The sequence below is a fragment of the Ambystoma mexicanum genome, chromosome 2q (genome assembly GCF_040938575.1).
Source record: "Ambystoma mexicanum isolate Mex_15411 chromosome 2q, UKY_AmexF1_1, whole genome shotgun sequence".
Lineage (NCBI taxonomy): Eukaryota > Metazoa > Chordata > Amphibia > Caudata > Ambystomatidae > Ambystoma > Ambystoma mexicanum.
In genome coordinates this window covers 88,804,693-88,830,940 of record NC_090924.1, presented here as the reverse complement: position 1 = coordinate 88,830,940, position 26,248 = coordinate 88,804,693, and the positions used below count along the sequence as shown (strand labels likewise).

Here is a 26,248-nt window from a genome sequence, read left to right as displayed (position 1 = left end):
ATCGAGGAGTGGTGGCATCTCTCATGAAGGTCACCGTGGTAGATCTGCATTGCACACCCCAGAAGCCCAGTGTGTCCCTCCCGGCCATGAGGGAGTCCTCTTTCCAGCCCATAGAGAAGACCCAAGAGAAGATGCCGGTCATCTCCCCGAAACAGTCCCCTCTGGTCGAGAAGGGGGGTGGGTCTCCAGGGCACGGATATCCCCTCGGAGGAGGAGCTCACCTGCTTTCAAACTATTCAGGAGGAGAATGATGTCAGGAGCAGGCCCTATGACAAGGGAAACGACGAGGATACTGTCGAAGGCGACAGGGGCCTGGGCGACCAGCTTTCACCTCGGGTGCATTTTACCTCCGCCAAAGCTGTCGCCTAGAGACCTCTCCGTGGACATTCTCTCTGCACTGCATACACTGGTCTCTGAGATAGACGAGGGTGCCTATTGCATCAGCGGCCCCTCCTGCAGCAACGGGGTAGCCTCCGGCAAAGAAGAGGGTAGTCCCTCACCTCCTTGCCACCCTGAGCTTCCCTCCACCCGACCCCCACGCCCAAAGGCATGATGATCCTGACACGGGAGATGGGGGACCTCCCGTTGCCACCTCCCAGACCTTCCCCGCCAGACGAGATGGGCTTGTTCCACACAATGATCTCCAGAGCTTCAGAACTCTTCCAGCTCGCTCCAGAGGAGGGGGCCCTCTTATATCAGCGAGGCAAAGAGAAAGACCATCCTCTCAGTCCCACTCTGGGATGACATTTTGGACGAAGGCTTGTCTCTCATGAACCGTTCTACGGCCCTGGCGAAAAGGGATCGCCTTGAGAAGTACAGGGTGCTGGACTCTGCGTCCAAGTGCTTGCAGGCCCAACCGTCTCCGGACTGGTGTCTGCTGCAGCCAAGAAGTCGTCCTCGGGCACTTCTTCCTCGGCAGTCTCCACCCCTCCAGACAACAAGGTCAAGAAGTTAGATGCCGTGGGACAACTGGTCATCTATTCTGCAGCAACGACCATCAAGGCCGCCCTTGCCATCGTAGCACACTGCGACCGAGAGTTGTGGTTCAAGATCACGCCAATCCTGGCCTTCCTCCTCAACGACAAGAGGTCGGAAGTGCTGGAAATTCTGCAGGAAGACTAAGTGGTGTTGGGACATGCCCTTCGACGGGGACAATTTGTTCGGGAAGGCTGTGGATGAGTCTCTACAAGCCATCTAGCCGGACACAGAGATGGAGCGTGCCTTGGGCACTCTTCAACAACTGAGGCCGTCCTTTTGGTCCTCGGGCATCAAGTCCCAAGGATCCTCAAAGGATTTCGGTGAGGGCTCCATGTCCTACTGCCAACCTTCCCGCTCTTCGCCCCAGGAAACCAAGAGGGGCCGCTCCAAGGCCTTCAGAGGACGATGTCGTCACCAGGGTCCCCAAGGTGGCCCTTCGACGTCCAAGCAGGATTGAACTGACTGGCGTCGGGCCCCCACCCATGCACCCCGATGGAAGGCTGGCTGGCGGGCTTAGTCAGCGTCTGAAAGACCATCTCCACCGACACGCTGGACGCTCTCGTCCACACACACCCTGGAATTTCAACAGAAGTGTCCCTGAATACCTTGTGTGGCCCGGCAGGAAAACCGCATGCCTCAGCTGCTGCTGGAGGTGTGGGCCATGTTAAGAAAAGGCGTGATGGCGCTCGTCCCAAAGAGGCTCTGGGGCTCGGGAGTGTACTCCGGGTACTTCCTTGTGAGAAAAGACTGGAGGATGCAGGCCCATCTTCGATCTACGTCGACTAAACATACATAAAGTTCCGGATGGTCACTCTTCAGCACGTGCTCGGGCAGCTCAAAGAGGGACTTTCTGTCGTCGCTGGACTTGGAGAATGTGTACTTCCACATCCCCATTCACAAGGGACACCAAGTTTCAGCGCTTCGTGGTTCAGGGGAAGCACTATCAATTCAAGGCCCTTAACTTCAGATTGAAGTTGGCGCCAAGGGTTGTCACAAAGTGCCTGGCGGCGATCGCAGCACGACTGTGGGGATCCACATCTACCCTTACTTGGACGACTGGCTCGTCTGGGGCAGTTCAAAGGACATCGCCACCAACCGCACGGCAAGGACCATTCCCCTATTGACAGAGCTGGGGTTCTCTGTGAACTATGCAAAGTCCTGCTTGACTCCATCGCAGGACACGCTGTTTCTGGGATCCTGACTCAACATAGGGTCGTGCCTGGCGTCTTAGTCGGAGGAAAGGATAGTGGCCATCTTGGGCAAGGTGCAAAGGCCTTTGGCACTGAAGGTCGCCACAGTGAAGACTTAAGTCACTGCTCTGCATGATGTCGTCATGTATCTACCTCATCCGAATATGCAGGCTACGGATGCGCCCACTACAGGAGTTCCTCGACGAACGTTGGATACAAGTTGGGAAGCTTCCAGGACAAGATCACGCTTGACGAGAGCTTCCGTCGAGAGACAAGGTGGTGAGGCGTTCACGCTCATCTGTCCGGGGGCATGGATTTTCTTCTCGCAAGGGAAGGAGGTGCAATTCTACACCACAACCCAGGATCGGTGAACCTGAAGGCCTGGCTCCTGCAGCGTTGGGGTTCGGGGGCTACGATCTCCCAGCGGACTGCAGGAGATTCTTGCTAAGGCCAGAGCATCGTCTACTCTAAAATGCTACAGACATAAATGGATGAGGTTTGGTGCCATGCACAGAAGATCGATCTTCTACGAGTCATGGCTCCGCAGGTACTACCAGATTTGCCGTTGTTGGCCAATGCTGGACTGGCCCATGCCGCCATAAAAGTTCATCTGGTGGCTATCTCCCATTACCCCAGATCTCCGGGACGGTCGTCGGTCTGGTCACACCGTCTGGTTAAGGAGTTTGTCAAAGGACTGTTCCGTTCGTTCCCGCCGTTGAGTGCTCCTGCCCCGGCGTGGGAATTCAATGTGGTGCTGACCAGGTTCATGGGCCCTCAATTCGAACCTATGCAGACAATTCCACTTAGGTTCTTGTCATAGAAGACGCCGTTCCTCGTGGCCATCACCTCTGCACAGATTCAGGCCCTGTCCTGTAAACCACCTTATTTGACGTTTTACGACACAAGTGTGGTGCTGCAGACACACCTCTCCGTCATGCCCAAGGTGCTGTCGGACGTCCATCTCAACGAGCCCTTGGTGTTACCTGTATTCTTCCCGACGCCTTCGTCGCCGGCTGAGAGGACTTTGCATTCGCTGGGTGAGGCTAGAGCACTGAAGTTCTATGTGGACCGCACAAAGTTTCCGGAAGACGTCGCAACCTTTTGTTAACGTTGGCCCCAGGAACCATGGGAAGGCCCTCTCCGAGGCTTTCATTAACAGGTGGCTCTCCGGCTGCATCACCCATTGTCACCGGTTGGCAAACCGACCTTTGCCTAGCCGTCTGAGCCCATTCGACCAGAGCGATCTCTGCAACTACGGCGTTCCAGTCTGGTGTGCCCCTGCTGGACATCAGCAGGGCTGCTACATGGAGATCGACGCACACCTTCGAGAGTCTACTGCGTCGACAGCGATTCCCGGGAGGAGTCCAGAGTCGGCCAAGCAGTGCTGTGCAACCTGTTCGCTTGAAGGTGAGCCTGGTGAGGAGGTAAGCGATGCTTATGTTGATCCGAGCCACCTCCTGTGGTTCATGTGTACTGCTATGTTTTCTTCATGAGCATGTGAATCCATGCAAGACCGCATGCTGTGCTGGAGAAGGAACGAGTTTTTTACCTAAACTGTTCTCAAGCATGGGTCTGGCATGGATTTGCATGCGAACCCTGCTGCCTACCCCTCTGCGGCTCTTCTCTTGGTCCTACTGCCACTTTACGTGCTACCAAATCTGAAGATGGCTGCCAGAGCAGGGGCTTGGGTAGAGGGCAGTCATTGGCTGAGGGCAGTATGACCCAGAGCTCAGTGATTGGTTGTTAGGAGAAAGACAGTTCATAAATTAAACCGATTTCTTTACTGAATTCCTAGCCTGATGGGGAATATTCATGAGCATGTGAATCCATGCCAGACCCATGCTGGAGAACAATAGGTACAGGTTCATTCGGAGGAACATCCTGTAGAAAGAACATTACCCGGGTTAAGTAATTTTTTTTATTTTTATTCATGAACGGTTAGAAATGAATTAATTTGTGCCTTACTGTCTCTCGCCTTGACTCAACATCCATGTATGTTGATTTGGGTTTTGGCAACTTCCCCGTTCACTAGTACTAGGGTGGCCTCCTGAATTCCAGAATCTAGAGGTCCATCTTAACCAATTGAACTTTCATAAAATGAGTGCAGAGGAGCATTCAAAGAAAACTTCTTTAATTTGTAAATGTTTAGTTATGCCTGATATTAGCTTTTTAATTTATTTTTTATGGACTAAACCTATGTGATTATGCAGGGTTTGATTTTTTTTTTTCTTTCTTACTTGCGGATGCATGTTTGCATTTTTAAAACTATATTTTCCTTGTCGCACAGCACATCCGTGGCCCAGTCATCTGGCTGAATGCACTGGCTTCACTCTAGAAGATCTTACTCCGGTTGTGCTCAGCGTCCATAAGAAATGGTAAGAAGGTAGTTGCTGGTGAGATGATGCCTGGGTAGTGGTTGCTCAGCACTGTAGTAAGGCTCTGCTTCAAATTGAGCTACACATTTTTCCTGCCATGCTTAATCATAACCTTTCTATTTCAGAATGTTCTATGGTCATGTTTATTCTATTCTGTCAGATGCTGAAACTTTGTAGCCAGCAAGTCGGATAGTGTATGATGTTGACCAGGTTTTAAGTGAAAAAGACACCTTTACATGTCTTGGCAGCTGTTATTTTTTGGGGTGGAGGGTGGGGGTGCTGTGCTCGCTTTTGGGTTGAATTTATTTTCCTCTCAACCAGGCTTAATCCAAGCCTGAGGAGTAGCTCAGTTTATATGCCTTGTTAGGTAAGATTTGTACAGAAATGGTAAATCATCCTTTCCTGGTTCAACCCCAGAACTTTTTGCTGTATTAGTGGGGATATTTTTAATTAATACCTCAGTGAGTGGGATCCTTTTTTCCACACATTAGTCTTTAACTCTTTTTATGGGTGTAATTTTTAAGACTCTCCATAGTGTCTTTAAAGTGATCATCTTTAAAGACGTACTGGCAATAAGAGCCTGTTGTTCCTAGGTTACCGTAGAGGCTCCCCTTTTAACTTTATTGTGCTAGCCTTGAGTGAAATACATTTCCCATGGGTAGAAAGGATCTTTGGAATCCTTTTTGCATTTTATTCTGTGCAACCAGCACAACCCACCTTATGTGGAGTGCGGGGAGTCCCCTTTCACATTAAAACTGTAAGAATTCTGTTAGTGACAAGCTTGCCTTCAATGGCTGGTGGCAGTGGTTTCTTTTTGAACCATGGTTTGCATTTACCGCAGCTGTTCGCAGCTCCAGTAACGCTAACCGCGGGAGCCATCTTTTTTCACAATGGCGTCGAGCCATCTTTGCTAAAATGGTCTCCGGACTTCTTTGTTGGCGATGTAGTTTCTTCCTTCCCATAACATCCAGGGCGGGAAATTCCTTTGTATGATTTGTATCTGCGGCGGGAGTCTCCTGGACTCCACACCCAGGCTCCAGTCTGTGAGTAGGAAGTGAGGAAGGAGTCCAACTCCCCAGTCTTGCTTGAATGGGGACAAATCTTAGTAGGGGGGCTGGCTGTCCTGATTGGACAACCAGACCGCCCCTTGTAAAATGCGGGGAGAGAATGCAGAGGTTGTGCTATAATTGCTGATAAATACTGCGAACCTGGAAGCTGAAGACGTGTCAACCACTGGAACTTAAACCGAAGAGGAAGGGAAAGCGGCTGAGACTATATCTGGCAACCGGAGAGCTTGCTGAAGCCCTTCCTTCCAATCGACCTGGGATCTCTGAAAAACGACGACCCCAACCCAGAGCCTGGTGAGACTCGCTAGACTCAAGGAGACCTACATTTTGAACCATCCTACGCGTTGCTGCGACCTTGCGTTGTTGCAATACCCTGGGACCTTGAGCCATCGTGCGGTGCACGGTCTTACAAATCTCGCTGAAACTTCATGGGCATCCTGGTGTCTCCAGAGACATGAATCGAGTCCGAAAAGTCCCCTCACCAGAGTGCTGGACCTTTGTAACGGCAAGAATTCAACCGCGATTTTCTGTCTTCTGTGCTCCTTGAAAAGGTGCCAAATCCACAGAACTGCATTCAGACGTGAAGGAAACCTTGCCTAGAGCCTTCTTCGACCCCTGCTGCAAAGTCCCTTCTGAGGTATTTTTTTCAGTCTCCATGACAAGGAATCCATTGACCAGGTATTTGGCTGCAGACCCTGAAGTTCTCCTGCTGCTAAATCTTCTTCAATGCTGAGGTACTGTGTTGGCTTTGGTATGTACTTGTCTGTTAGGATTTCTGTGTAGCTATGTGGTGTTTTCTGTGAGTGGTGGGGGAGGTCCCTCGTCCAGTGCACCCAGTCTCGCTGCTAGAATCCTGCTAGGGTGTCTTCTGCAAAGCCCCTGGACCCTCTTCTAACTCTAAAGTGAAGTACTTGCCTGTGTGCCCAGTTTTGCTACTAAAGAACCTATCCTGACACTGCCTATTGGTCACTAGTCCTAGTGAATTCAGCCCCCCCCCCCCACTTCTGCCACCGAAAACACTTTAGCTCCAAGAATAAGGGAAAGCCTGTCAAGGGATTGGGGCTTCTGCCTAGAAAAGAAAATAAGTGTTTAAAAGTTACTTGCTTGTAAAGAGGGAACAGTTACAAGTTCTTACTGATCTTGAATGTGTGATGCACTATTCTTAAAAGTATGGTGAACACCTTTTTCTTAGCAACTGTTTTGCCAGTCTACTAGAAAGTAGATGTGAAGGTATTTTACTCTCCTGTGATTTAGGTTGTGCCTCTTCCCAAAAGTAAAGTGTTCGTATCACCAGATTATTCCTTTGAGGATAATTGCATGAGTGTTCCCCAACTGGGTCTTGCTTCCCCTAACTTGCTGCTAGCCTGTCCTTAAGTCTGCATTAGGTTGTTGCCTACCTAGAATAACTATTCAGTAAAGTGTAACATTGGGTTTTACGTTCCCCTTCATTGTGAGGTTAAACAAAGTATGTGGGTTTTACTTGCCTTGTTGGATGTGTGCAATCCAAAATAAGTTACAAGAGTTACTGCTTACCTCAAACTGGGGTTCACTGATTTCAAAAGCACCTGTAATTGTATATTACGTCCTTAGGTTTCACTCACCTAGTATAACTGTTATGACAAAAGTAGTTATAGGTTTTTACTGCACCTAAAATAAGTGTTTTACTATTCACCAAAAGTATATTGTTCAGTTGACTGAAGTGATTTGTACTATGAAGAATCAAACCACTGGAAGGGTCTACTGCCCTTGCATTATTGTATGTAATTGTAAAAAGTACTTCCCAAGAATAGACTTGACCTAGACTGAATTTGTATGAAAAGGTTTTGACTTCCCTAGAACTACTGTTAGGTACTTCAAATAAGGTATATACTTGGGTCTGTGTACTTTCAAGTATAGTGTTTTATATTGTGATGTCATATCAGTTAGTACTTACCACTAGATTTATCTGGGCCTTCCTGTATTTAAATCTTTCCCCCTCTCCCTCCTAAGATGAGCCTGGCTGCTCTGTCTACGCTACCATGAACTGGAATGGTACAGCCTAATACTAAGAGTGGAGTCTTGTACTGCCTCTGTAGAATGGTTCTACTAAGCCCTTAGTTGGACTTCAGAAACTGTCCTAACACTCTGCCTTTATTCTGAAGACCCCCAAGGCAGGGCGTTAGGCAGAGTTTGTATGCAGTACCCTTTGGGACCACTACACACAACTATGACTACAGGTGTTAGCAAAACCAACAGTTTTTGGTAGCGGAGCTGAGCAGCCAGGCTTATCTCAAGAGGGAATGTGAGCTGTAAGGGTGTTACACAGAGGTCTACAATCACCGGTATTCAAATACACTCAAGGTTTCTTGGTAAAAACAAGTATTCATTTATTTTAGTCAGTTATAAATCATTCAATAGAAGGAGGCAATATAGATCGCACACTAATCTACTTCAGTACTTTACGCTCGAGATTCAGAGGCATTTAAACAACTTTGAAGTAGGAGCAAAAAGGAATAGGTTAATAAAGATTAGTTACTCTTTAGACAGTGCAAATATTTTGAGTTCACCAGAGGAGTAGATTCAATGCATTAGATTAGGCCAAAGTCAATGGGCTAAAGTCTTGTAAAGGATAATGCAGCTCGGGTAGTTAAACGGAAAAGTCTTTGCCAAAGTTCTCAGAAGTAGTTTGTAAAATTGTTGGGTCACAAGCTGACTAGACCTGCAAGTTGGGAGGAAAAGTTTCAAGCACTTTCACTGCGAGAGGCAAGTTCTGTCTCGTTTCACAGTACCTTGCAAATGAAGAAAAAGGTGCAGCTGAAGATGTTGGTTCCTGGCAGATCTCGCTGTTCCTGAGCTTCCGTCGTGGGGACAAGAGGGAGACGTCTGGCGACTCCCGCACTTGAACAGTCAACAAGCTTGGCAAAACTTCTATTCCGGTAGCTGTAAGTAAAGCACACAAACTGGTGTCCCTCTCCCTGGTTCTTCGGTTTCCTGCAGCACTCTGAGGAAAATACTACCAGCTCTGAGATTGGCATTCAGGTGGCTTATGGTCTAGTTGATTGGTCCCACCAACTCAGAGGGAGAAGTTGTCCTTGTGGGGGCTTCTCTGTCGAGATGAACTTGGCGATCTGGCTGTGCAGCAGGGCTTCACCGGGCAAACAAACGGCCCAGGAGTTGCAGCAGCTGTCCTCTTCAAGCTCGTCTTAGGTTCTTTTTAGTGGTCGCCTTCCAAGCCAAGAGTCGCCTTTTATCCAGTTCTTTCATTCCAGCCTAGCTGTCACTCACCCAGCAGGGTGGCTGTCCTTGCCGGACAGTCAGCCAATCACACGAGTGCATTTGGGCCTCCTAGGAGACTAGGCAAAGGGAATTTCGGGCACCTCCCTCACTTCCTGCCCCCTAGACACTCGGGCGCCAGAGGCGGTCTTCACTGCTAAAGCCCGGCAAAGGAACAAAGAGACCAAACCTGGTTTGGTGCGCAGAGACAAACTCTAGAAGGGCCTTTCCATAAAGAAATGGTGAAAAAAGAAGGCTGGGACCTGTTAAAACAAAGGGGGCTCAGATGCCATCTTGAAAAACATGGCTCCCGTGATTTAACTCTACCGGAGGTACAAATAGTTTGTGGTCGGGAAAAATCATGGTAGTTAATTGTGAAACCACTGCCACCAGCCATTCTAAGAGGAAAGGGTAGCATTTGACTGCTACATGAGTATCTAGACATAGGGGATAGTAAGTAACCCCTCCAGCACTCTATTGTAAGATGGGGTTTGCTGGGTCTAGGAATTTAAGACTAGTAAAGTCAATTTCACTCTACTTACTCTGGAAAGAGTAGTTTATCCCAGAGAAGGAATTTAAACCTTGGGAGAGCCTAAAAGGCTTCCCTTTGCCACTGCACTGAGGGTGCTGTGTGACACAAATGAAAAGATGCCTATGGAGTTGGTTATACTCCATAACCAAAGAAAACACACAAGTAAAACGCATCAAAATACATGAGTTGGGGGGGGGGGGGGGGGGGGGTTAGACTCTCTCCAGGTAAAAAAAAACAAGACCTCAAAATCCAGCAAAGTTGCTGGGGGTCTCGAAGGTGAAGGGAATTGGCACATATTTGAAAATTTTCCCCAACAGTCTCCAGCCTTTGTCACCAGTCAACGCTCCTGATCATCAGCCATGGGGAAGTCTGATCATTTCGGCAAACTGAAGAAGCCGCCCAAGTCTGTCCGGCCGGAGAAGGCCAAGGGGGATCGGGGCACAGACCCTCCGCCCTAAGGAGAAGGCCAAGCAGGACAAGGCTACGGCCTGACTCTGAAGGCCCAGGTATACCTGGCAAAGGCCCAGCATAGCATCGCTTGCGAAGGCTGCTGGACTTTGCTTCGCAGGGTGCAACCCTGCAAACGATGGTGTCCCTTCCTCGCATGAGGGAGGCTGCGCTCCGGCCCATAGAAAAAACCCCAGAGAAGATGCCTGTCATCTCCCCAAGACCTTCCCCTCTGGACACAAAGAAGGGATGAGGGGGGCGGGTGGTGCAGTGGCCCTCCAGGGTACCTATATCTCTGAGGAGGAGCTCACTGGTCTGCAAGCCATCCAGGAGGAGGAAAATGTAGGAAGCGGGCCCTACAACGAGCGCACCGACAAAGGGAAAATGGTGTTATGGCTGATCTTCACTTGATAACTGCTCCAGGGATTAGTCTTCCTCTCATAAAACCCAGTACTCATCGGGGGACCAGTACAGAAAGAAGTCCCAGTCCTACTGGGGGTTCTCAACGGCAGCGTGGCTCCTCTCAGTCTAGGGGCCTGGCTGGAAAACAGACATAACAGCCCGGGGCCAGCTCCTCCCACTTCAGCACCCCGGTGGGAGGACAATTGTCAAGGTTTGTAGAAAAATGGGCAAACATCACAAACAACAAATGGGTGCTAGCGATCCCTCCTCCAGCAGGGCTACTCGCTTGCAGTCGTGGACTATCTACTGGGCATTCCTCCTGCACACAAGTTGTGACGCCACCTGCTTCCGGAGGTGCGTGCTCTGCAGCTAAAGTGGGCAGTGGAGAAGGTTCCGAAGGACTAACTGGACAAAGAAATCTACTCTACTTCCTGGTAAGGAAAAAGTTGCTGCACAACAAGTCAGATGGTTGGAGGCCCATATTAGATCTGAGGGTGTTCAACATGTTTCTATTCACAAATATTCTGCATGCTCCTATTCCAGCAGGTGTTGTCCCAGCTACAACAAGATTTCTTGGCGTCCCTAGAGGATGCCCATTTTCACATTCCTATTTGCCGCTCACACCAGTGCTACCTACGCTTCGTGGTGGCAGGAATACATTTTCAGTTCAAGGCCCTCCCATTCGGCCTGCGGTCTGGTCCGCAGATGTTTACCAAATGCTTTGCGCCAGTGATTGCACATCTGCGGTGGAGGGGCGTTCACATCTACCTGTATCTGGACTAGTGAGAGCACCCCCTCCTATCTGCTGGCAGAGGCCAACACTACCACAATCGGTGGCTACAGCAACTCTTTTTCTCCAACTTCCCAAAGTCGTGCCTGTTGCCATCGCAACAGGCACTTTATCTGAGCAAGACTAGATACCCAAACCTGCACTGCCAGGCCCTCAAACAAAAGGGTGGCAGTTCTTCAGGAAAAGGTGCACTGTCGACGGCACCCAGGTGATGCCAGTCCGCAAAAAAGTCTATGTTCACAATGTTATCATGGAGCCTGTTGATCACCAACTGCCGGTTACGCATGAGGCCTGTTTGGAATTCCTGAATGCACGCTGGATCCAAGCCTTATGGTCCTGGGGTGACCGCATTGTTCCGACAAGTTTTAAGGCGGATACTTAACTGGTGGTCGGTGAGGGAACATCTGTTGCAAGGCGCCCCTTCAGGTTGTTGGACCATCAAGCCACTGTCCCGACCAATGCTTCACTGGAGGGCTATGGCACTCACTGTTGGGACCTACACATCAGAGGCCTTGGTTGGAGGAGGAAAAGTGCCAGCACATCATCCTACTGGAGCTTATTTTCTGTGCCCTTTTAGGCTTAAGCTTTCATTTCCTCCCCATCCTGAGGGGGGTGGGGGAGGTGGTACTAATTTACACCAACAACACTTGTCTGCATGGAAGAACATGGGCCCCACAGCTTTCCAAGGAGGCCCAAGCCCTGAGGCATTGGGTTGAACAGTACATGTTTCTCATTCCCCTGCATCTGCCGGGGATTATTCTGGCAGACTCCCTCTGCAGTGAGTTCCGCTCTTGTCACTAGTGGGAACTACACAATGACCAGCTTCACCTGTTCCAGACATGGGGGTACTCAGGAGAATGGCCTTTTACCACCTACGACAACAGTCGCTACAAGACCTTTGACAGCCGCTTACCCCCATCCAGAGAGATTATGGGGCGCCTTTGTGTTTACATGTGGGGAGGGATGTTTCTGTATGCATTCCCCTCCCCCTCTTTTCTAGTGGTTTCAGGCCTACACACCTTCCTACTATCGGAGCAAACTGATAATAGTGGCCCCTGCGTGGCTGAGAACGTTTTGGTGCTCCGACCTCCTTGCCCTCTCGTCAGCGGCGCAGATGAAGCTGTGCACACACACACACACACACCAATCGCTCCTGTCCAGGAACCAGGGGGCAGTGCTGCACCACGACCCAGCCGCTCTAAATCTGATGGCCTGGCTCCTGTGTTAAGTTCAGAGCTCTGTCCATTCTGCAAGACTGCCAGGTCCTGGCCTGGGCAAGAGCTTGTTCACCTGGAAGTGCTAGAGGAGCAAGTGGAAACTTTCAAGTGGGGTGCATGAACCATCAGCTGTGACCTGTCCTCTTGCCGGAAGATCTGTTGTCCCAGGCTCAGTCTGGCCTGTCCCATTCGTCCATTAAGGTGCCATCTATGGTGAAGGCGTTCTTGCTGGGGCTGTTGCTGTCTTTCCATCTGTCCCCCGCCAGCATGGAAGATAAATGTTTTTCTTCGCAAGGCCCATGAGAAAATTGCATTCTTTGTGGCCATAAAGTCAGCCAGGCAAGTGAGCGCAATCTGGGTATTTACTTCCAAAGCGCCTTATTTGACGTTTCACAGGGACAAGGCTACTCTATCAACTGACCCAATCTTCATGCCAAGCAGCCGTCCTCTGCATCTCACTCAGCAGGTGCTTTTTCCCGTATTGTTTGGCACACTGTCTCCAGCGGAGCGTACGCTGGATGCAGTGCGTGCCCTCAAGTACTACGTAGCGGGACTGTCATTCTGTATGATTTGGACCTTCTGGGCATGGGAAGGCTCTCTCCAAGTCCTCAATTTGAAGATGGATTGCAGCCTGCCTTTCATTCTGCCATGAACATACTGGCAGGCCGCTTCCCGGCAGGCCCCAGGCTCACTCCACCAGAGCAGTGGCTGCCACTACTGCTTTCTTCTCTGGAATCCTGCTGCCTGATCTCTGCCATGCAGCCACCTGGAGATCTACTGTGTTGACAGATGCCGCAGAAGTCTAGAGTCGGCCTGTTTGTTCTGCTGAACCTTTTTGCGTGAGGTTAGTGACTCTTCAGTGGTAAGTTATGGTTGGAGCTTGCCTTCGCCCACATGTATGGTTGTACATTTGCTTTGTAATCTTTTCAGAGCATGTGAATCTATCAAAGATCCAATGCTGGAGAAGGAATAAGTTACCAATGGTATCTTTCATAGACTCAAGTGTGACCCTCCCACCTACCCTGGATGGCTCATCTTTTGACTTTCTGCCATTCATGGGAGCACAAAAGTGACATTTTAGGTTTAAGTTTAAACTGCCGTTACCCAGCCGGACAATGGGAAATAATCACAGTATGTGAATCTATGAAAGATACCAATGCTGGAGAACCGTAGTTATATGTAATTCCCACCATGGATTTCATACTTTTGGGAAGATTCTTAACTTGGAATGTATGCTACAGTTGGAAGTTCATGGCTCTTTAACCAATACCTGGCAACTCCCGCCCACCGCATTGCCATTTTCTGCTCAAATTTCCAGTGCTAAGACACTCCACTCCTTTTCAGGCTTCCATTGGCCACCTCTCATCGCCGACTGCCTATCTGCCCTTCAGGATTGGTGTGCCGCCAACTATCTCTGCCTGAATGCTAGCAAGATTGAGATTCTCTTCATCGGCACACCTTCACCCTCCTTTCCTGTCACTCGCTGGCCGGTCTCCCTTGGCCACCTTCCTACTCCCTCCTGCAAGGCCAAGAATCTCAGAGTAATCTTTTACTCCACTCTTTCCTTCTCTGCCAACATCTCCATCTCAAAGTCAAACTTCCTACTGCTCCTCATCTGAGGTATTCTGCCTTTACTCTCCTTCCCCCCCAGAAGCTCACTCTCTCTCAGGCCCGGGTTCTCTCAATTTTGGACTATTGCAACAGCCTCTTTCTAAATCGACCTGCCTCTAGTCTGGAACGGGGAGACTTGTCCTTGGCCTCAAGCCCTGGGGTCGTATCTCCAGCCCAGAAATCTCTTCACTGGCTCCCAGTGGCTGCAAGGATTAAATTCAAGACCCTTTGCATTGTCCACAAGGCTTTCTGGGGCCTGGGTCCAAAATACCTTCAGCTGTCCCTCCGTAAATACCTTCCCTCCTGAGCCCTTCTCTCCTCTAACTCCTTCAGGGTCATTTGTTTTTCTAAAACAAGCTGGGGTAGATCTGTCTTCGGCTGTGGCCTCCCTCTGGAACAGCCTCCTTGCCACTCAAACTTGAGAACCACCTCTGGAAGCACCTCAAGACCTTCCTCTTTGCTTCTGCCTTCTTCCCTCCTGTTGATCTGTTCTGTCTCTGCATCGTGCACCTGGTCTCACTCTGTCTTTAGGAACCAAACACCTTATTCCCAGCACTTGCCACTTGCTGGCTGCAGTACCACTGTTGGTTGCTTTTTGTTATTTATTGATGTTTTATTTACTTTATTTTTGCTCAGCACTTTCCACCTACCCCTCCCCTCTTGCCCTTACCCCACCTTAGGCAAGATTTGGAGCAGTACCCTTTGGGTGCACAACAACCACCTTGACCTCCTGGCAGTAGGACCCCAACCTTAGGTATAAGTCTGTACTACACAGGTTGGTAGTGTGGCTGAGCAGCCAAACTTATCTCAAGAGGGGTCAATGTGAGCAGTAGGGTGGTTACACAGACATTCAGTGATAAGTATCCAAATAAACTCTTACACACAAGGTTTCTTGATTAAACAATGTTTAATTTATTTAACAGTCAGTTTGACTAAGGCTTCTTCAGAAAGGGCAATATAATCGTAAAACACAAATGCACTCCAAAATATTTAGTTTCTCCAAATTTAGGAAGTACCCATTTGGGATGGCACACACTTCCTACACCCTCAGGTAAATTCTATAGCTAGGACACTGGACATTAATATATCACTGGTACATTTAGAGCAATACTGAGATGTGTAAAAGTAAAGGAGGTTTTAGAAGAAGACAAGAGATCACACAATCATTCTTAAGCAGGTAAGGGAGGAAGGTCTAAACACACACTCAGAGGAGTCATTCGGGTAGCCAGGCCAGCCAATGTAAATTGGGAATAAGTCTAGGTGAGCTGAAGCACTTCTTGCAGGTAAGTAAGTCTTGCAAAATGTTTTAGAAGTCTTTGTAGAACAATGTAGGACCACATGCTGGGAGGCTTGTGAGAAGTAGAAGATGCAAGCAACTCTACAGGAGCAACCAAGACAGTTCTCAACTGAAAAGTAAGACTACAAGACACGAGTTTAGTTCTCTTATTAGACTGTACAGTACCTTGGTTAGAAGAAATGGTTCCAGATGGCTTCTGTTTCTGTGTGGATCTGCAGATCCTTTTGTTCCTGGGCCTCAGTCGTGGGGACAACGGGGAGGACTTCAGAGGACTCCTGCAACAACACGGGACGGTCAGCGTCCGCAACGGGCAAACTTTAATTCAGTGGCACTTCGAAATTTCAGCTCCTCGCGTCTGACAGAAAATGGCAACACTGTGGTTCTCGGATACCACTTCAGACTTTCCTTGCTTCTGGGGTCCAGCACTCTGTTGCAGTGGCTCAGGCTTGGTCAGTCTTGCATCAGGGATATCCGGAGGATCTTCCTAGCGCTCTGGTCTGACTTAAGTGATCCACTCAATTTGGTGTTCCTCTCCCTGGCACTTTGGTTCCATTTGCAGTGGAAGTACATCCAGATTCGAGAGGATGTCCAAACAAATTAACTTTGGAGTTGATTGGTCCCACCAACTCGGGAGAAGTCGTCCTTGCAGGGCTTCTCTAGTCAAGGCGAATTCAGAGCTTCAGCACAGCAACAGGGCTTCACTGGGCAAACCAACGGTCCAGGAGTTGCAGCAGGCGTCTTTTCCAAGTTCTTGATCGGATTCCTTCGTCCAGTGGTCGACTCGGCCTTCCAAGCCAAAAAGCCTCGCCTTTTATGCAGGTTTCACCCATTCATTCCAGCCTAGCTGTCAATCACACAGCAGGGTGGCTGTCCTTGCCGGGCAGCGAGCCAGCCAATCACCTTTTGGGTGCATTCCTGTAACCAAGGGGATTAAGCATAGGGAGTTTCGGGCACCTCCCTTACTTCTTGCCCTTGCCAGACATATTCGAGCCAGAGGCGGGCTTCACTCGTGAATCCCGCCAAAGACCAGGCAAACAAAAGGAGCCCGCAGTAAATCTCAAGAAGGACCTTTCCAACAAGAAATGGTGAAAAAAGATGACCAGGGCAATTTTGACAAAATGGGCACTCATGGGTGCTTTACTGTAGCTGCGAATGCAGCCCATGGTAAAAACTCCCAATGGCAACTACTGCCACCATCCACTAATTGCAGAAAGGGTAACATAAAAATGTTACATGAGAAACTAGACAAAGGGGATACTAAGTAACCCCTCCACCACCCTATTGTAAGATAGTGTGTGCTGTCTAGTAAGTTATAAAGTAAGTGAAGTCCATTTTCACTTTACTGCTCTTGGAAACAGTAGTTTTATCCAAGAGAAGGTATTTAAACCTTTGGGAAATCTGAGACTTACCTGTGTCACTGCACTGAAGTGTCACAATGTAAAAAGATGCCTATGAAGTTTGTCAGACTCCATAACCAAAAGAAACAGAGTTTAAATCACAGTAAAATAAATGAGAATGGGGGGTGGGGGGAAGCTCTAACTCTCCAGGTTAAAAATTAAAAGGGCCTAGACTCCAGCAAAAGTGCTGGGTGTCTCTAAGGTAGAGGGGGTATTAGCAAAGCTCTGAGAATTTACCCTAACGCCCCATTATGCTTAGCCCCTCCCAAATGTCACTGGGCCTAGTAAGATTGTGGTTTTTATTCTCCTGTGTTCCCCTCCCTTGCCTCGTGGCACTCTGAAACACTTGTGGATGAGCGCATTACACATAAAATATCAATATCAATGGGTAAAGTTTTTAATAACCCTCTGCTGTATTGTCACCACCTAACGGACATTGTTTTATTTAGTATAGCGCTCCAGACCCAGGGGTAAATCGGCGCTTAAGGACAAGTTACATAATTACAGTATATCAGCAGTTATACAATTGTGGCGTTAATATGCCATATATAGTATGTACAGGCAGGAAGTAGGAAACATTTCGGAGTATGTACAATATACACAGTTGGTACGTCTGAGGAGTGCCTTCTCCAGAAGCCAACTGACTAGTCTTCTGAACAATTGGGAAGGATTTGGGCAGTTTAATACTCAGTGGCAGGGTGTTGCAGAGTTGAGGGGCGAGGAGAGTAAAGCTCGAGCCCCCCGCTCTTTTGGGGGAGAATCTAGGCACCGTGAGGCAGAGAGTAGTGGATGATCTGGTGATTCTTGTGTTTGGCTTAAGGGAGAGTTTGTTGGTGAGGTACTGGGGGGGGGTTAGGTGGTTTAAGGCTTTATAGGTGAGGCAGAGGGTTTTCCAGTGTTTTTTTTTTTTTTTTTTTTTTTTTTGGTTGAATAGATAACCATTTGCAAGATATTCTTATGTGGGAGATGTGCTCTCTCCTGGGAATGTTTAATGTTGCTCTCAGCGCATTATTCTGGAGGATCTGAAATTTCTTGATTATAGCTTGGTTGGCACTAAGGTAGAGGCTGTTGCAATAGTCAAGCTTCGATTGTATGAGGGCCCTCGCCAGAATTAGGCAGCTGTTTGTAGATAGAAAAGGTCTACAAGCCCTGATTGATTTTCCTGTGTAGGCGGTAGCTGAGGCGGTCATATTAACTTGTTTGGAAAGGTTGGTATTGGCGTCAAGGTAGAAGCCTAGGGATTTCACATTATTCACAACTGGAATGATGTTGCCATCTATGATGAAGTTGGAATAATCGGGGCTGAGTTTCTGTAGGTTATTGGGGGACCCGACCAGGAGGAGCTCGGTCTTCTCATCATTCAGGCAGAGGCAGTGTGGGGCCATCCATGCCTGAATGATGGCGAAGATTTAGTTAATCCTGGTGGCGTCAGTGTTGTAGTTGCCAGTGATGGTGAGGAGTATCTGGATTTCATCTGAGTAGTTGGTATAGGTGACACCCAGATGGTCCAGTTTGTCAAAGAGAGGCTTTGTAAAGATGTTAGAGAGGGTAGGGGAGATGCAGGACCCTTGTGGGACACCGCATGGGATGGGGTCTGCTGCAGCCACAAATGTGAACTCATGGTTCTGTTGGCTAGGAAGGATTGTATCCAAGTGACAGCAGAAGGTGAGAAGTGGGCAGCAGAAGAGAGGTGGTTGCAGAGTATTGTGGTCAACCAGGTCAAAGGCTGCTGAGCGGTCTATGAGGAGTAGGATAGCTGCTTTTTTTGTCCTTCATGTCATCAATCTGACTTTTGTGGTCCTCAGGGGCAGTTTCTGTTCTGTGTTGAGGACGAAAGCCAGATTGACGCAGGCCTAACAGATGATTGGTCTCCAAGTAATCTTGGATTTGCAGATAGGCAACTCTGTCGAGGATTTTTAGCAGGAAGGGGACCGTGGTGATAGGCCTCTAGTTGGTGGGAATGGCCGGAGGGGTAGAACCCAGGACTGTTTCAGGTTGTTGGGTACAGAATTGGTCGAGGGATAGGTTTACTAATTTGAAGATGAAGGGGGGGGGGCTAGGTCTCGTGCAGCATCTTTGATGATCTGGGCTGGGCAGCTGTCCCCTTTACAATTAGAAGGTTTAAGGGATGCTATGGTTTTTTGGATTTTGGGTATAGTGACTGGTTTGAATGTGAAGCCGGTGGTGTTGCTGGTTGGGGTGGGTGTGCTAGGTATGAAGGCGTTGCTATTTGAGAGTTGTAATCTTTTGGTGTCAATTCTGTTTTGGATACCGGTAATTTTGTTGGCCAGGGCATTTTGGATGCTGGTGCACCATGGCTTGTCCTTTACACAGGTATCGGTTGGAGGGTTCGGATTTTCTAATTCCTTCAGGATGGTGAAGAGTTCTTTAGCAGTGGATTGGGCGTTATTTATTCTAGTATTGTAGGCTTCTTTTTTAGTGTGGATTGCCTTTCTTATAAAAGGAGGAAATGGTTTTGAATTTGGATTTATTTTCTGCAGATGGGTTGTTTTTCCATAGGGTTTCCATCTTGGCTTTCTTTTTTCTTAGAATTTTGAGTTCCGGTGTGTACCAAGGGTTCAAGTGAGCTATGGGCTTGCGTTTGCGTCCCTTTAGGGGTGCAACGGCATCAATGGCGCTGGTTAGGGCATCATTGTAGGTGTTGACTAGAAGGTTAAGGTCGGCGGTGGCTGGGAGTGTGTTTAGAGGGGGGGGGAGATCAGAAGTGTGAGGGTCTCCGCAGTGGTGTTGAGTTTGTTTCTAGTCAGGCAGGCTGGTGCATAGGGGCGCTGCTTGGGGTTAGGATTATTTTGGTTGATGTCGAATAATATGAGGGAGTGGTCAGTCTATACAAGAGGTTGTGGGGCTTTGCAGGTGATATTGCAGTTGTGGGCTGCGACCCAGTCAATGGTTCTACCTTTCTGGTGGGTAGGTAGTGTAACGACTTGAGTGAAGTCGTGCTCGGATAAGGCGTTAGCCAAGGAGGCAGCTGGAGAGTCGTTAGGGTCATTAAATCCTAGATTAAAGTCTCCTAGAATAATATTTTGGGAGTGGGGCTTGGATTTCTCTGCTATAAGAGTGGTAATGTCTTCCTCGAAGGAGCCTGTGGGGCCTGGGGACCTATATATTAGTTGCAAAGTAATGGTACTCATAGGGGTGGTTTGTACTTTGATGGTAAGGTGCTCGCAGGACTTTAGCGGGGGGGGGGGGTGGATTAGTCTGAGGTCAAGTGAGGATTTGAAAATGATAAACCTAATGCTCGCGGAGGAGGTGTAGCTATCTGCTCTGAGGATAGAGTAGGTGTCGGGGATAGCAAGAGTGAGGTAGGGTCCTGCTGCTTCATGTAACCAAGTTTCTGTAGTAGCAAGGAAGTCGAGGTCGGCTACTAGAGATCTAACATTGAGTAGTGCACCTTTCAGAGAAGTCGCGTTGGTGGCCTTAGCACTGTCCTTAGTGGTTGTGGTCTTGGTCCCAGCATGTGGTAGGCAACTTACTAGATGTGGTATGGAGTCTAGTGCCGAGTCTGTTATTGCGGTCCTGGAGGGTGGGGTTGTTTGTGGGGCAGTGAGCTAATGGATTGGGAAGGTGAGGGTTGGAGGCGATGTGGTCAACTTTAAGTTGGTACTGTTAGGTAGGATATTGGCTGGTGTGGCCTTACTTTTAGCAGTGAGTTGTTGGTGAGTGGTGCGTGTGAAAGGTGAAGGGGATGGGAGCAGGGAATGGGGTGGTGTCTAGGGCAGCCTAGTTTAGCTAGACCATTGTTGTATGGTATGTAGCTGTTATTGCTACATGTAGTGTTTATGATGCAGAAAGGGAACATGGTGAGCATGAGCCAAAGGAACATAGTTGGAATTAAGCAGAGAGTGGGCAATTTGGTTGTTAGCACAGCAAGGTGGGCAGGGACTAGGTTCGAGCTAGGTAGTGTGGTGCGGAGGAGGGCAACTTCAATTAGAGTACAGCCGTGGTTACAGATTGAAATTGCTGTTATAGTGCAAGAAGGGCAGTTTCAATAATACAGCAGCAGGTAGGCACAGGCTAAATTCAAACTTACTGCTAAAGTGCAAAAAGGGCAGTTCTAGTGGTACAACTAGGCATAGGCTAAAAATCGAGAATAGCTAATGAGACAGCAGCAAGGTAGCCCTACCAGATGAGCACCATCTGAACCAGGTGATTAGTTGGGCAACAACCGTTTCATTTGATCTGCAGTGAGGCAGTTGCATTTATGCAGAGTTCGAGGTTGCTGAAATGGGATGAGGGAGATCTGAATGCTTCTACTAATGCAAAGCGGGATTCTAGCTCGGTGGGCAATAACGGTGGTGGGTCTGGGTAGTGCAAGGTTACGTGTGCAAGTTGAGGCGGCATATATTCATGCTAGATACTAAACAGCGGTACAGCGGGGACCTCAAGGGTGATGAAGTTAGTTGCTACTTGAAAATAGGTCTGTGGTAGTAGGGGCGCATGCCAGTCCATTGAAAGTACTTTCTTGGAGAGGGTTGTGGAGGAAGAGCAATGTGCTTACCCTGTGGAATGAGGGCCGGACCGGGGGGCTAGGGGTCGCAGCCCTGGGCTTGCCGATGTAGACGGGAGAAAGGCACTCTGCCTTCGAGCGTGGGCCAGCTTCCGGCTTGTGATTGGGTGTAAATGGTGGTAAGGAGCCAATCGCAGCGCGCGCAGTGCTGAGGGGCCGGATGGGAGGCGGCCATCTTAGAGGGCGGTAAGCCTTGTGGCTTGCAATGGTGGCTGGTGAACTCCAGTGCAAATCTGGAGTGATCATGATGTAGGATTGGCAGCTGAGCAAATTCGAGGAACGGCGTTGATATAAATAAATAGATCGCTGTGAATTACATAAATTCCTAATGTGTTGCTGTTATTAAATTTGTCATTGCTAGGTCTACACTCCCTGACTTTGTTTGTCTTTATACCTTCCAGTTTCCATGACGATGCCCCAAAGGATTATCGGCAGGTGTCCCTTACAGCTGTGAAACAGCGATTTGAAGATGATTGCTATGATGAAATCAGCAAAGAAAAGGTACCCAAAATTCAACTGTCCTCAAAATGCAGGCATCTCGGGTAATCGCTGTTGATTAGAGGCTTGTCTATAGCGGGCCATAGAGCATACAGCTCTTCACAACAGTCCCTCACTGACTTGCGTAGTAACTGGTTTTTGGATCAGTTCGGCAGCTCTTCTGTATTTCGGAGATCCTATACATGGTCTCTACTGAGCAGTAGAACCTGGTTCCCTAACTCTGCTCAGAAGGTTGTTTTTGGGCTCCAAGTTATACTAGTTTTATTTGAATTTTTGTGAAGTGCTGCCCCTGCGCAGAGGGTGTTGGAGTGCCTCACAAGGTTAAAAAGTCCAAGTGGGAGGTGAAACAGAAGTTACAAAATGTTTTAGATATGTTTAGATAAGACTGGAGATGGTAGGGCTGGGCTGGCTCAAGTGTAAAAACTTTTGAGGCTTTTTTGGAAAGTCGTGATGGAGGGTGAAGTGGAAGGGTGTTCTATGATTTGGGTGTCCACTGGGTAAATGCTTGTGTTTTTGGTTGCATGTTTGCGGTGTGGAATGTGTAGAAGTTGCTGGCTAGCTGGTCTGGTTTTTGTGTGGGGCGTGGGTTTGAATTTAAGGTAAAATGCATTTTTGAGGTAGATGACTTTGAATTCAACGCAGAGCCCTTTGAATTCAATTCTCGGTGTGGTGAGCCAGTACTGCTGAGCAAGTTATGGGGTGATGCAAGTGTTTGGATAGGTGGAGGGTGGATCATCTTGCTATGTTTTGTATGGCTTGCAGTGGGCAATGTTGCTGTTGGTGAATCTGGTGAGGGGAACATTCCCGTAGTGCAGCTTGGATAGAACCAGTGCGTGGACTGCAATGCAGAAGTGGAGTAGGTACAGTTTGTAGATTGCATGTTTTGGCGATGGCAGCCATGTGGCGTGTAAAGGAAAGGTGTAGGTTGATGGTGAAGGCTAAGGATTTGATACGTCTGAAGAGGGATCTTGAGTAAGCCTTCTTCAGAAGGGGCAAAATTACAGCAAACCACAAATACACTCCAAAATACAAACTCTTGGATTCTCTGTCAGAAAATACCCATTTGCGTTGGCACACAGACACTACACCCTCAGGTGACTTAAATAGCTATGACACCGTGGACATCACTGTTGCATTTAGAGTAATACTGATGAACATGTATTGTAATACTGATGAGCAGGTATGTAAAAAGTCTTGCACAATGTTTTAGAAGTCTATGTAGAAAAGAAGAAATCAGTGGGCCACAAGCTGATTAGGCTTGTGGGTAAAGAAGCTAACAGCAACTCTACAAAAGCAAACAAACCAAGTCTCAACTGAGAACAAAGCAAGAGGTAAATTCTTAAACTTGACAGTACATTTGGTTGGAAGAAAAGGGCTTTGGCTGGCTTCTGTTCCTGTGCAGCTCTGCAGATCCTGTGTTCCTGAGCCTTAGTAGTGGGGCCAAGAGGGAAGACGTCTGGAGGACTCCTGTACTGCAGCGGGACGGTCAGCGACAGAAAATGACTAACTTCTATTCAGTGGCACTTTGTCTCAGCAAATAGCAACACTACAGACTCTTTGCTGTCGAGATGGGCTTTCCTTGCATCTGGGGTCCAGCACTCTGTTGAGGTAGCTCAGGCTCAGTCACGCCTGCTTCCTGGGAGTGAGGAGGATCTTCCTGGCGCTCTTGGCCAACTTAAAAGCAATGCACACGATCTGCTGTTTCTCTCCCTGGCTCTACGGTTTCCAGCAGCAACAGCAGTGGAAATACAGCCAGCTCCGAGAGGATGTCTAGGTGGCTTACTTTGGTGTTCATTGGTCCCACCAAATCAAGGGGAGAAGTTGTCCTTGCAGGGCTTCTCTAGTCGAAGCAAATTCAGAGCTTCAGCACAGCAGCAGGGCTTCACCAGGCAAACTAACAGTCCAGGAGTTGCAGCAGGTGTCTCAAGTTCTTCAGATTCCTTCGTCCAGTGGTCGACTGTCTTCTATGCAGGTTTCTCCCATTCATTCCAGCCTAGCTGTCAGTCACCCAGCAGGGTGGCTGTCCTTGCCAGACAGCCAACCGGCCAATCGCCTAGGAGTACAGTCCTGTCTCCTAGGAGACTAAGCACATGGAGTTTTGGGCACTTCCCTCGCTTTCTGCCTCCTTGAGCCAGAGGTGGGCTTCACTCGTGAATCCCGCCAAAGCTAAAACCAACAAAGGGACCAAACCTGGTTTGGCGCGCATAGCAAATCTCAAGAAGGACCTTCCCACAAAGAAATGGTGAAAAAAGACCAGGGCCATTTTGACAAGTGGCACCCTGGGGTGCTTTGCTGCAGCTGCAAATGCAGCCCGCGGTAAAAGCACATCACAGTAGTTAAAAGTAAACCACTGCCACCAGCCATTCATCGAGGAAAGGAGAACATTAAATTTACATGAGAAGCTAGACAAAGGTGATGCTAAGTAACCCCTCCAGCACCCTATTGTAAGATGGTGTGTGCTGGGTCTAGAAAGTTAAATGTAAGTAAAGTCAATTTCACTTCACTGCTCTTGGAAACAGTTTATCCAAGAGAAGGTATTTAAACCTTTGGGAAATCTGAAAGACTTCCCTGTGTCACTGCACTGAAGGTGCTGTGACACAATGTAAAAGATGATGCCTATGGAATTTGTCAGACTCCACAACCAAAAGAAGAGTTCAAGTCACATAAAAACATGAGTGGGGGAAAGTCTTGCTCTCTCCAGGTTAAATATTCAAGTCCTCAAAATCCAGCAAAGTTGCTGGGGGTCTCTAAGGTAGAGGGGAATTGGCACATTTCTGAGAATTCTCCCTAGCAGAGAGTCATTTGTCATCTGCGTTTTGCTGGAAACGTGCGTTGGCTGAGGGATTCTACATATAGGTTAAAGGGTAGTGAAGACGGGTGATCCTTACAGGACCTTTCCATGACCTTGTACTGGACTTGACTGGGGTGAGGTTGGATTGTCAGTGTCTTGGTGAGGAAGGGGTGACCCAGTCGAGGACCGTGCTTATGTTGTGGAATAGGATGTTGAGAATCGGGTTTCCAGTGGCCTTGAAGGCATGGTGGTCAATGGTGTTGAAGAGAGGTTGAGGCGCAAGAGTAGGGTTGTGGCCTTTTGTAATGAGGTTGTGGAGGTCGTATGAAGTGTAATGGTCTTGGTGCTGCAGCCATATCGATTGCCTGATTGGAAAGTGTTGAGAAGCTTGTTTGTGGTTATGTGTTGAAGTTGGGTGCAATCTTTTAGGTCACAATATAGCCTTACATAAGGCAGTTTTCTTAGTACAATGCTTAAGTGTTTACCCATCGCTTTAACCAGGGCAGCTCCTGTTTATGGATGAGCGGAATTCTGGTTCCAGTTCTGTATACATGTCCATGAAGGTGCTTTTCACATGAAGATACATAGCCCGACTAGTGGCTTTCCATTCTCTAATTTACTGGTCATTGGGTTTGACCGTGCCTGCAATGTGTGTCCTTATTTTTGTGAAGATGACTGAGGCATTGGGCTAGGTTGCAGTTCACAAGTTTGTATCGTTGCAGAACTTTCTGAGCCCTTAATCCTTTCAAAGATGATATATTGATTACTATTAAATTGGGTAATAGAAGTGGGAGGTATCTGGCATGAAGTTATATATTTTTAAACCGTGTGGTGCATGTTTGATTTACTTTGTGCCATTTAGGGATGGGATCAAGGGGATTTTAATTAATCCACACTGCAGCTGTGAGCTTACCTGGACTGTGTTGTCGTCGTCCAGGTGATGAATTACAGTCTGCTGTACACCTTGCTAGGAGTGAGAGCTTGGCTGATGTAAAGGTGTTGCTTACCTGGGCTATGGTGTTGTCGTCCAGGTAATGGATCATAGCCAGCTGTGCGCATTGCTTGGCGTGAAGCATGAGGAAGAATTGGAGCCCAGCATACTTCCAAGTAGCACCCTTGAAGTACAAGCTTTCCTCTGCTCTCCTTCTGGAAAGAAAACTAAGAGGCAAGTCAATGCGTATGGTCTTTCTGTCAAGTTAAATAGTCACTGAAGCCTGTTTGCGTAATTGCTTTCTATGTCTACTAAATCACTAGTGGTTTGTCATTCTAAAGGTTCTTATGTTTATTTGTATAGCACTTACTACTGCTATTGTTAGGACCACAAAGCTCTGTGGGCTGGAATGCCCTTGGAAGACCATTGTCTGTGCAAACAAAAAAATAACAATTACATTGCGTGTGTACAGTAATTGGAATTTAACTGACATTCAATTATTGGCAGAGATGACACTATACAAGCCATGCCAACCAGTGTGTTGCAGATAGTTGGTTGCTATGTCGGTCATTATGTTACAGCTGGGCCATATTTTTAGTGGGACTTGACTATTTTTTATGGGTTAAGGTGCAACAGGTGTGTGCTCTTGCATCTGTTCTTTGCACTTGGATCCTGTTAAAAACAAAAGGCAACACTTTTGGCTTTTGTATAGATGTTAATGTTAGTGGTTTGTACTGCACTCTTGGTGACCTTGCTGCGCTTGGCTCTGGTACTTAAGTGGGAAATGGAGATGCGAAAACTAGGGGGTTGATGGGTGTTGGTTGTAAGTACCTGGTTCCTGAGTGCCAATCTGCTTTCTATTGGTTTGCTGGAGAAAATTGGGAGTATGTTATCCATGGGGAAGAGCCCAGCCCTTGTCTATCACTGTTGATTAGCAGGCTGAGA

At 48.2% G+C, this 26,248-nt stretch overlaps 1 protein-coding gene across 1 annotated transcript in view; it reads left to right on the top strand.

Annotated features, from left to right (window-relative positions):
• CCNF (cyclin F) overlaps positions 1–26,248 on the top strand; it is a 212,920-nt gene that overhangs the window by 96,755 nt on the left and 89,917 nt on the right. The window contains exons 13-15 of the mRNA XM_069646925.1: positions 4,456–4,543; positions 21,485–21,584; positions 25,404–25,537. Coding sequence (XP_069503026.1) covers positions 4,456–4,543; positions 21,485–21,584; positions 25,404–25,537 — 322 coding nt within the window. The remainder of the gene's footprint in view (positions 1–4,455; positions 4,544–21,484; positions 21,585–25,403; positions 25,538–26,248) is intronic.